Raw genomic sequence first — 12338 nt, 5'->3', positions numbered from 1 at the left:
CCTACTGGTATGCAAAAAAATTAAATAAATATATATATATATATATATATATATATATATATATATATATATATATATATATATATATATATATTATTATTATTATTATTATTATTATTATTTTTTTTTTTTTGCATTATCATTAATGTAATGCAAAAAAAAAAAATATCTTAAGTATTATGCAGTTAATTGTTAAGCATTTACATACCATGGAAGGATTGGTTGTACTGCCTTTAATTTATGCAGATTGTTAAAAAGCACTGTTTTTGCTTAAAGTGTTTAAGATTCTGTTTTACAGAAATTAAAATGGACACTTTACGATAATTAAAAGTTGCCACTAAAATGTGCTTAATTGTCATGAAAATAATGTCACAGTGAAAAAAAATTAAAAATAAAAAATAGGCTTAATTTTCTGGTAACACATTACAATAAAGTTGCATTCCAGTCGATTGTTAGGGTCCTCCGAAGTGGACTTCACATGGAGATTCCAAAGGAAAATCCCAGGAGATCAGCAGTGACAGAAATACTCAAACCAGCCCATCTGGCACCAACAATCATGCCATGGTCCAAATCACTGAGATCACATTTTTTCCCCATTCTGATGGTTGATGTGAACATTAACTGAAGCTCCTGACCCGTATCTGCATGATTTTATGCACTGCACTGCTGCCACACGATTGGCTGATTGGATAATCGCATGGATGATTGTTGGTGCCAGACGGGCTGGTACAAAAAAATACATTATCTTTCTGAGTTTTTGGGAAGAAGAAAATTATAAGCGCTAAATCTGTTTATAAATTAAAACACGCAGTGCGTGGCATGACGGAAGCCCGCAGGGCACAGCATCATGAGCACAGCAACTTGCATCAACTGCCGACGGTGTCCTCCCTTCTCTAGCTTCTTCAAGACTTTCTGTGGTGACTCAGCGGTTAAGGCTCTGGGTTACTGACTAGAAGGTTGGGGGTTCAAGCCCCAGCACTACCATGATGCCACTGTTGGGCCCTTGAGCAAGGCCCTTGACCCTATCTTCTCCAGGGGCGCCGTTTCATGGCTGACCCTGCACTCTGACCCCAGCTTAGTTGGGATAAGTGGAAAAAAGCATTTCACTGTATATATGCTAAATGTATAATGTGTGACAAAATAAAGGCTTCTACTATACAAGAACTGTGATTTTCTGCATATTTAATTTTATTCTGGAAAGGAGCTGTTCATTCAGGTACGAGGGAACCATCTGAATACGTTTAACCACTGATCAAACTTCACTTGTTTTTAATGTTTAAACTGTGTCAAAAATGAACACAATGCAGTTTGACATATATGTGGGGATATCTTGTTTAATTGCTACTATATTTCTAAAACAAGCTTTTAAATACCTTAGAAAGATACAATGCCAATAGTGTTGGAAATTAACAGGGACTCGGGGCAAAAATGCCACAGAAATTGACAAAAATATCCCAGAAATTCTAAATATGAAGGCAAAAATCCCCACGCAACGAGTTCCCGTGTTTTATTAATAATATCTGATATAGTTACAATGACATATATTGCGATCTTCTTTTGAATGGTAGCGTATATACTATATACAACATAATTTTCATAAAGTAACTTGTAACGTAATTACTTGAGTAGTTTTTTTACTCTTACTTGTGTCATAATCTTTCTCAGTACTTCTACTTGTACTCAAGTGAATTATTTCTTCAGTAGCAGTAGCAAAAATTGGCCCCATTCACTTCCATTGTAAGTGTCTCATTGTAACCTCGATTTTTGCTTTTTTAAAGTAAAGGAGGAACGAGTCGAAACTAATTTTTGTGGTAATCAGCATTATGCCACAAATGCTGTTGTTTGAGCTTAACTTGTACTAAACCCGGAACATTCCTTGAACTAATGTAGCTGAATAATGTTAATGAATACCACCTTATGGTATGGCCTTTTTACTTTATGCAAAATATTATTTCTTATTTTATTTCTGATGTAATGTTGGGTGAAACATGACCCAATATGAAATGTTTTTGTATGATTCACCCTTTAAGCATTTGTTGGCTTTCTCAAGGTACTTTATCGAGGAGTTTAGAAACTAGTTTTTAAAACTAATTTTCTCCTCTCTGGTGGTTTGTGTTATACTACACCTGCTTGAGTCCCTCTGTTACTGCCTTGGGTGACTATGAAAGCAAATTCAACTTTCATACAGTCAATAAAACATAATAGAATATTTTAAAATGTTCTACATCCTGATTGACTATTGAGCGGCTTTCTCCATTTATTTCTCCGCCATGTCTTTGATAGATGACAAAGAACATTGTATCCCATCAAAAGAAAGACAAATTTCATAAGCCAGACTTTAAACACACTGTCTTCTCTCACTCTCTATGAAGGAAACTATAGATGGCACCCAAGTGGAAAGACCTGTGGACCTCAGATAGAGATGTTTATTAGGGAACACTGGTTCTTGCCGCGGCAATGAATTATTTATAAAGACGCTTTCTGAAGGCCTTGTGTATTCTGCCAGGACTTTCTTAGCTGGAATCGATCCGTGGTGGCAGTTCTGAACAATCTGCAAGGTCTGTTCCAGCTCAGTGGTTTGGAGGGGGCTGTAGCTCATTTTGACAGATGGTACTCAAGTAGCACTCACCGTCCCTACTTTTGAGACACATATCCTCTCAGTTATGAGCCTCATATTGCTGTTTTCCCTTAAGTGCACTCCACGGGCGGACAAGGTTCATCACATTCGTCAATTTTTGATATATAATGGGAAATCTGAAATTTAAGGGTTCGCCAATATCCTGTCTCATTAATGAGGGGATCTACGGCACATGCCACTTACGGAGAGATGCTCTAACACTTTACAATTCAGTTGCACACTGTAATTGTGTCACTTACAGAGACACACCAGTGGCTTCCAGTGTAGACATGGTGTTATTCAAAATTCTATACTACTATCCTCTTTTTATGTCATTGCCTTTTTATATTTTATTTATGACAACATAATTTCTGTCGAAAGTTATGATGCACCAATTACCTCTGGAATTTTTAGCTATTCTTGCAGTTGACAGATGTGTATCTCTCTTTAAGTATATATATATATAAAAAGGAAATAATTTTTTATTACAAATTATATGCAATAATACATTTAATATGTAATACAGATTTTCAAACTTTTTTATGCCAAGGATCCCCAAATCTGATGATCCCCTTGCCTAACATAACCCTGACCCTGACCCTAACCCTAACCTAACTGCTATAATATAAAAAGGCATACTGTGTATGCTGTGTGCAGAAAATACATAAATAAATAAATAGTAAGCATGATTTTATAATGATAACATGTTTAAATAATTAACTTTTATATTGTAATTCCACAAAAACCACTAGAAATGATCCAACATTTATTTGGAAAATATTTTCTCTTTGCTTTTCAAGATGACAGCATACATTTTTTTCAGCATACATGAATTTGTATTATTATTATTATTATTATTATTATTATTATTATTATTTTACACAATGTTTTTCAGAAAGTTTCCTGTGAACCCTGCATACATCTTGGTAGTATTTGTTGTACTGCCTTTAATATGTGTTCATTTAAAATTTAAAAAAATGCATTACAGTAAAAATACTTCTTTTGCACATATTTGCATGTTTTGTGTCATCATTTAGACTCTTGGTGTATCTTTGCTAAGTCCAATAGCAAAGGAATTTAATTATCATTATGATTGAATCATGATGAATTTCAGACACCATTTCAATGTGGTTTATTATTGACAAGATTCTTACATCTTAAAAAGATATTATTATAGAAGAATATTACTTATGGATTTTATTAATACTGAAATCAGCCCTTTTGCAGATAGAGGGGTGAGTTTGCAGCTGATATTGTTATTGCACAATGAAGCATTCAAGCAGGCCATGTACCACAAACCAGAATTTTCAGTACACGTTTAGAGACGTCCCAAAAACAGGCTGATATATTGTTTGACAATAATACTCGCTGAATTATTTAGCATGCCTCCGAGCAACTTGAAATGCCACATTTGCATTCGTGTTCAGAAGCATTTGGTTTCCAGTTGGTTAATCTGTTCTGCCATCCACATGTTAGCAAGGAGTTTTAGAAGTATTTCACATAAAATATCTGCACATTTCAAGATGTCTCGTCCTCTTTGGTTTGCAAATCCAGATGCCGTTGATATTTGTCAAAACAAATTTGCTGTGAACATTTTTGATTAGATTTCTGCACACATCTTAAGTGCGCCTTCATGCAAGACAAGGCAGAATATTTCTTCAGCTCTCACAGACTAACAGTTACATCATGATTCATTTCAAATTCGTGCCCACTTATCTGTAATGACTTTATTTTATTTATTTACTTTGCCACATCTGTCAGTTTCATAGCAAGCAGCATTTGTCATTAAAGGGTCAGTGACATCTAACATTTGCAAATGTAATTTGTCATAATTAAATGATACTTAAAGTGTTTTTCCCTTCATATTTTCGTCTCTAAGGGCTGTTTCCCTGACCTTAGCACATGGATTTCAAGACATCAAATGAAGAGGTAAAATGTCTGGCAATTTTATATTCCACAGTTATAATACACATGCTTTAGTATTTCAGATAAAGCTGATAAAGTATCTTATAACTTGTAACAGATCTGTTTTTGTGCTATTTGTTGAAGGAAACTCTACCCACATAAATGTTTGCTGAATCCATTCAGGGAAGCCAGAATACATAGATCAAATAAATGGATTTGTAGACTTTCCACTGGGGCACAACGATGTTAGGTCTAAAATGATTGCTTTAATTCCCCTGTCTAGAGACTAAAGTTATTTAACCGAACACAGATTTAGAGAGAGGTGAAAATCTCTGCAGTATTTTTGATATTTTGATGATAATAATGACTCATTATGAGAATTATAAAAAAAAAATCATAATCTTTCACAGAAAGTGAAATGACATGCTGTAAATATAAAACTGAAACGAGTTAAACTCTCATGCTTTGACCATCTGCATTAGTAGTAGACCGATACAATAACCTGGGCTACAATTACCGATTAAAATTGATCTTAACTCGGAACTGTATGTGCGAAGTTACGAGCATTCTTTCCTTTTTAACATGCATTTCCCAAAACTGCACTTAACACGAACATGTGGCAGTGCACTTCAAGTGTTATTTAAGAGTCACTTTCAGTGGTGCTGAAATGTGATCGTATAGTGTTGCTTTTGATTGCAATTTCATTTTATTTTTGTGCCTAACTTTACAAATGCTTGTAATTTACCTGACTGGGAAATATTCAAAGCTATTCTCTTAAATACTAAACCTAATTAACTACACAATTAAATATAGTTGTGCAATAATTTTGTGCAGAACAATCAATTATTTCAACACCGTCACTGCTTTGTTCATCATATGCGTGTTTGCAATGTTTTGTTTTTACAAATTCATCTGTGAGATGAGGTGCAACCTCTGTACAATCGTGTCTATCTACAGTACTTATGCTTACAAACCTATAGGAAACACAGCCCCTGGACGATTAATAGAGCAATATTTGGCTGTTTTGAAATGATCGATATTGCCTGATAACTGTGCATGTTTTGGTGAAAAACAGAGGTTTTAGCTTACCTTACACTCACACACACACACACACACATATATATATACTGGTGGCCAAAAGTTTGGAATAATGTACAGATTTTGCTCTTATGGAAAGAAATTGGTACTTTTATTCACCAAAGTGACATTCAACTGATCACAATGTCAGGACATTAATGTGAAAAATTACTATTACAATTTAAAAAAAAATGTTCAGAACTTCTTAAACTACTTCAAAGAGTTCTCATCAAAACGTCCTTCACATGCAGCAATGACAGCTTTGCAGATCCTTGGCATTCTAGCTGTCAGTTTGTCCAGATACTCAGGTGACATTTCACCCCACACTTCCTGTAGCACTTGTCATAGATGTGGCTGTCTTGTCGGGCACTTCTCACGCACCTTACAGTCTAGCTGATCCCACAAAAGCTCAATGGGGTTAAGATCCATAACACTCTTTTCCAATGATCTGTTGTCCAATGTCTGTGTTTCTTTTCCCACTCTAACATTTTCTTTTTGTTTTTCTGTTTCAAAAGTGGCTTTTTCTTTGCAATTCTTCCCATAAGGCCTGCACCCCTGAGTCTTCTCTTTACTGTTGTACATGAAACTGGTGTTGAGCGGGTAGAATTCAATGAAGCTGTCAGCTGAGGACATGTGAGGTGTCTATTTCTCAAACTAGAGACTCTGATGTACTTATCCTCTTGTTTAGTTGTACATCTGGCCTTCCACATCTCTTTCTGTCCTTGTTAGAGCCAGTTGTCCTTTGTCTTTCAAGACTGTAGTGTACACCTTTGTATGAAATCTTCAGTTTTTTTTGGCAATTTCAAGCATTGTATAGCCTTCATTCCTCAACACAATGATTTACTGATGAGTTTCTAGAGAAAGCTGTTTCTTTTTTTGCCATTTTTGACCTAATATTGACCTTAAGACATGCCAGTCTATTGCATAGTGTGGCAACTCAAAAACAAACACAAATACAATGTTAAGCCTCATTTAACGAACCAAATAGCTTTCAACTGTGTTTGATATAATGGCAAGTGATTTTCTAGTATCAAATTAGCAAATTAGCATGATTACTCAAGGATAAGGTGTTGGAGTGATGGCTGCTGGAAACGGGGCCTGTCTAAATTTGATCAAAAATGACATTTTTCAAATAGTGATGGTGCTATTTTTTAATGCCCTGACTATATTTTGTGATCAGTTGAATGCCATTTTGGTGAATTAAAGTACCAATTTCCTCCCGAAACAGCAAAATATGTTCATTATTCCAAACTTTTGGCCACCAGTGTAAATATATATATATATATATATATATATATATATATATATATATATATATATATATATATATATATATATATATAGGCTATTTATATATATTAAAAAATTATATTCTTAATTTTATACGTTGTTATAATTTTTATTATTATTACAGTAGTGATTAAATGTAATAATTTGAATATTTATTATCAACATTTAATTATATTAAATGTGTGTAATAACAATTATATATTATATGATTTAATAGAAATTATATTATCAACATAACAATCTGAGTGAAAAGTTCAACTGTAAAATAAAAAGAATATTCCAGGTCCAATACAATACCCTCCATAAATTGTCCCCCATTCGTTTCCATTGTAAGTGCCTCACTGTAACCCAGATTTTTGCTTTTTTTTTTTTTAAGAAAAGAAGGGACAATCAACATTATGCCACGAATCCTTTTAATTTAGCTTAACTTGTACTGAACCCGGAATATTCCTTTAATATAAATTTCAGAATTTCTTAGTATTTGGTATGTTGCTCTTTTGCTTTAATAACATCAATGAGCTGGCATGAACCTCACAAGATTTTGCAAAACCTGATGACACATGTTATCCAGCATGATTTAATAACGTTCCAAAGAACATCTAAGGAAATCTAACCTTTTGTACAAAGGAGATAACATAGTGTCACAAATCTAAAAATGATAAGTGACAAATAGTGTAGAATCTTAAATATTCTTAAATAGTTTGTTTTCTTTGTTTTAAATTGTTCAAAAACCTAAAACTTTCTATTCATTTCCAGGTTTAAATGGGGAGAATCCTAGATTTCCAATGTAGTCTAAAACTTTTGGACTTCATATCAGCACTATTGGCCACCCTGCTCTCAATATCTATATATCTGCATCATTAGGTCGACCACTAATCTGTATGTCTTATTAATATATCATTAAATGGAGTCTAGCATATTGATGCAGTTTGTAATGCAACACTGTCTTGAATGCAGAGAGCACAAATTTACTAGCTGTTGAGCTCAGAAAAGGGGACACGAAAGACAGCTTGTGTCAAAGTTTGAGCGTTCAGAGGAAAATAAGTCTTGTTTATATAGACAGAGGTGTTCCTATCTATTTATCCAGTGCTTTGCTTTTTTTAAACATGATGTTTCAACACGTTGCACAGAAATAATGTGCAATTCTTCTTCCTGCAGCTGTCCTCTTTTATAAAGCGACGATGAGCCATGTTTTTTAAAGGATTTTCACCAAAAAAGAAACATTCTTTCATAAAATACATGTTGTTCCAAACCTGTGTGGCTTTTTCTCCTTCTGTGGAACACAAAAGGATATGTTAGGCAGTAAGTTAGTCTTATTCACCATTCACTTTCATTGCATCTTTTTGCCGTACAATGCAAGTGAATGGTGACTGAGGCTAACATTCTTCTTAAAATATCCTTTTGTGTTTCATATTGATGAATTTGACGTATTAATACATTCCTGTTGCAATCTTACTAGACAAACTATAGTAACTGTACTTGTAGAAAGGATATTATACAGTTGCAATCAAAATTATTCACCCCCCTGACCAGCAATACATTCTGGAGATGTGAATTAAAACACATCAACTAAAACCTCAGTAAACAGTCAAAGTTTTTAATACACATTTCAGTGATTCTGAGAACAAAGAGTTCAGTTTACCCAAATTTTAAAATAAAAAAGAACCAATTCTCTCCACAAATGTCATGTCAAAACTATTCAACCCCCAAAGTCAATCATTTGTGGAGCATCCTTTACCCTTAATAACAGCAAATCAATGTTTCAGGTGAGTGTTCTCAGGCTTCGGACACCTCTCTATTAGAATTTTTACGCATTTCTCATGAGCAAAAGCTTCCAGCTCATTGACATTCTTTGGTTTCTGTGCTGCCACTGCTTCCTTGAAACCCCAACAAAGGTTTGCAATGGGATTTTAATGATGGACTGAAAGGGCCATTTAAGGACATTCCACGACCTATCCCTGAACCAGATTTTGGACAACCTGGATGTATCCTTAGTGTTATTGTCTTGCTGGAAAGTCCAGTGATCACCGAGCTTCAATTTACACACTGAAGGCATCACATTTGTCATACCAAAATGGCCTGATACCTGAAAGAATCCATGGTGTCAGTCACATAGTCAGGATAGCTGTTTCCTGCAGCCGCAAAACACCCCCATAACAGGACTGACCCACCTCCATGTTTGACTGTGGGGATGGTGTCGTTCTTGTCATCACCTTGTCATCTTACTCCAGATGTACTGCTGACCCATGGGTCTAAAACTCATTTTCAGTTTAGTGTCATACGTCTATAAAACCTTCTTCCAGGACCCCACAGGTCGTTTATAATTACTTCTTGAATATTCAGTCAACTGGAGTCAACATTTCCCTTGGTGAAGTTTTGCTTTCTTACATGCCCCAAAAAGGTTGCTGTTGTACCATATTTAAAAAAATGTATGAATGGTGCTGCCAACTTTGTCTATTGGAAATTGAAGTGCCTTGGAAATGTACTTTTAGCCATGACCTTTCTTGTGTAATGAAATATTCTCCTCTATTAGCTTTTGAGACAGCTTACTTTTAATTGCATTTTTTGCATAGAAATACATTTTTGCTTACAACACTAAACTTAAATTTTAAAACTTAAATAAGTGCCATTGCAGATTGATGACTTAATTTTGTTTTAATTCAAAAATTACTTGTGTAGCCTTACATATTTAAGAAACAGCTACATGCAATAGGGGTTGAATAATTATGACATGGCTGTATTTAAAAAAAAATCCTGCTTTTTAGAAATATTAGGTTATATATTTACACTTTGACTTTGAAAGTCACTCAACTGATATAGATGTAAAGTTTAAAAATTCTGGATCATTAGAAAAGCTTACCTTTGTAAATCCTTACTGTCTTGGGGGGGGTTGAATAATTTCGATTGCAACTGTATATGCCAGAGCATGGTGTTTTGACTGCAAATCTCAAGTGTACACTATAAATGGCTGACACTTGATTGCCATGGCAACAGAATCATGCATCAGGGCAGCTGGTGTACCATGTGTCCTAGCAACAGAAGTTATGGAATAATTTTGATTCTGGTATAAAGTATTCAAATGACTTTAGCAGTAAAGTCAGCAGATGCAAGACTTAACAAAAATACATGCTTTTCCCCTTTTGTACAGTACAACAGTACATTCTTAAAAATAAAGGTTCCAAAAAGGTTGTTTCGCAGCTGTGCCATCAAAAAACACTTTTTGATTCTCCTTTCAGTGAAAGGTTCTTAAAAAAACCCATTTTGTAAAACCTTTTTCTAGTCTAAAGAACCTTTTGTGCAATGGGAAGGTGGATGTTAAAGGTTCTTCATGGAACCATACATGCTAATAAAGAACCTTTATGTTTTTTTGACATTGTACCAATTATTCAAACAGGAACTTGGCTTACAACACAACAGAACCCACAATATTGTATTACTGTGTATTACTGGCCACAAGTGAAGTTGGTGTACAAAATAAAGTAGTTGCAGTTATTTACGGGACAGTGACGTGATGCTCATTTTTGTCTGAACCTATTAAGTTATTGGAAATACATTAAAAATGCAATTCACACAAAATAATTACCTGAATACACCTCTACTATGATGAACATGTTTTCAATTTTGATAGTTTCCTTGGGTTAAAGTAAAAAAAGTGTCTAGTGGTGTTTTACTGACCAGACACATAATAATAATAATAATAATAATAATAATAATAAAAAGTCTCATAATTATTTTAATTTTTTTTTAATTATTTTTTTGACAGAAGTAGTTTGGAATAATCCTTGATTATTATTTCTCAAAAACAGTGATTTTGTCCCCTTCTTTTTATTATATAAAATATTATATTTTTTAAGAAAAGGTACATTTTGTTCAGATCAAATAGAGTAATCTTGAGAAAGCTTCTTGATATTCATAACTTAAAAGTTCAGTGTTTTTAAACTAGTTTTCTAAAAGTTGTCTCTTTTAATATCGTCTCGGACAAACTTTGTCAACGACCCCTTACACTAAATTTAGTTTTGCTACACCAGAAAATTGAGTTTAAATGAAGTGCTTTTTAAAGACTGTTGAAGTGAAGTGCTGCCATTTCAATTCACCCTAACGGTTTCACTTTAAAGGATTGCTGTAGGGCAGAAAAAATCTCCTTAATCAAAATTTCATCTTATAAGGCAGTAAAAGGCCTTGTAAATTACAACACTCTTACATAATGTTTCTCAAACATTTGTCAACTGAAAAAGAGGCCATGGTGTTAAATGCAGAATCAATTTGGACCTGATACTCCATTTTTAAGTCTCCGGCAGTCAGTCTATTAAGTTGAATTACAGTCAAGAGCATCTGGACTTTATCCATTTATCTAAGACATTTTGTCACTTATTCAATAAGTATCATCGGTCATTATGACATTGTGTGGGTGTGAAGATCTTAAATCCACCATCAGATAACTGATGGGGCCACTGGATGAGTAGCAAACGTCTTCAATTTGATAGCCAAATCCAGATGGTCTAGAATTAAAATTGTACCTGATATTCTACAACGACCTGATTGATTGGAAACTTTCAGAAAAATCTCTGACTGACACTGCAATTTGCACAGCAAACATCAATCCTGAAACAATGCCTGATTATTTATCATCCCATCAATTTCATAGCTAATTCACTTTGTGTTGTCAACTGTGGATTACAGATGCTTGTGTGACTTTGGCTGTTTCAGACAAAGACTGGGATTTATTTGTTGCAAGATGGTAACGAGGAGCCTTTCAATATCCGTCTGCACCTGGCCAAAGATATTCTCACCATTCAAGAGCAAGACGTCATCTGTGTTTCTGGAGAACCGTTCTACTCAAGTGTGAGTTACAAAATCAAAATTATAGAACAAATAGCTCCGGTCCTGGATGCTGATTGGTAAATAAAGTGTTCCAGCCAACCTAGTCTCTTAGAAAACACGTTAATATGCCTACATTTTTGCCATATGTAGCATGGCCTTTCATATCTTATTGTTTTCATCGAGAATACAATAACTCCAAGACTTGGCTAATTGCAAAGTTTTACTTTGGTTCAGTCAGGGTTTGTGTACATTGTTAAAAACATGACCTGGAGGCGTTACCTCAAAATATCTTGCCGCAAGAAAAGAAAACTTTTCCTTTCGTTGTGACTTAGTCTACATTCTCAGCACTGGAGTGCGTCATCAAAACAACGTGTGGGAATTTGTTTTGAATGATTTTTTTTATGTTTTTAGTCCTGTTTCGTGTGTCTTTGTTTTAACTTTGATTCTTAGAAAGGCTAATCTCAACAAGTCTATATTTTTTGATGAAGTAGACCCTTATGATGCATCTATCATTAGCATCATTGTGCAAACAATGTTTTTCACTAGTTTAAACAGACAGATCATGTTGTATTCTCGGCTCTTTAATTAAGTTACTAGCATTGTTGGCATGGTGCCGTTTTCCCTCGGG

The 12338-nt window shown here is 34.3% G+C and overlaps 1 protein-coding gene across 5 annotated transcripts in view; it reads left to right on the top strand.

The window, feature by feature from the left end:
* Positions 1 to 12338, top strand: part of LOC127434118 (gamma-1-syntrophin-like) — a 54826-nt gene that overhangs the window by 20374 nt on the left and 22114 nt on the right. For all 5 annotated transcript variants that reach the window (XM_051686616.1, XM_051686611.1, XM_051686613.1 and 2 more), the window contains 2 exons: positions 4497 to 4546; positions 11597 to 11731. In XM_051686616.1, coding sequence (XP_051542576.1) covers positions 4520 to 4546; positions 11597 to 11731 — 162 coding nt within the window. In that variant the 5' untranslated portion in view covers positions 4497 to 4519. The remainder of the gene's footprint in view (positions 1 to 4496; positions 4547 to 11596; positions 11732 to 12338) is intronic.

This window comes from Myxocyprinus asiaticus, chromosome 44, assembly GCF_019703515.2.
Source record: "Myxocyprinus asiaticus isolate MX2 ecotype Aquarium Trade chromosome 44, UBuf_Myxa_2, whole genome shotgun sequence".
Taxonomy (NCBI): Eukaryota; Metazoa; Chordata; class Actinopteri; order Cypriniformes; family Catostomidae; genus Myxocyprinus; species Myxocyprinus asiaticus.
The sequence above is the reverse complement of the archived record's forward strand: the minus strand, read 5'-3'. Positions and strand labels throughout refer to the sequence as shown.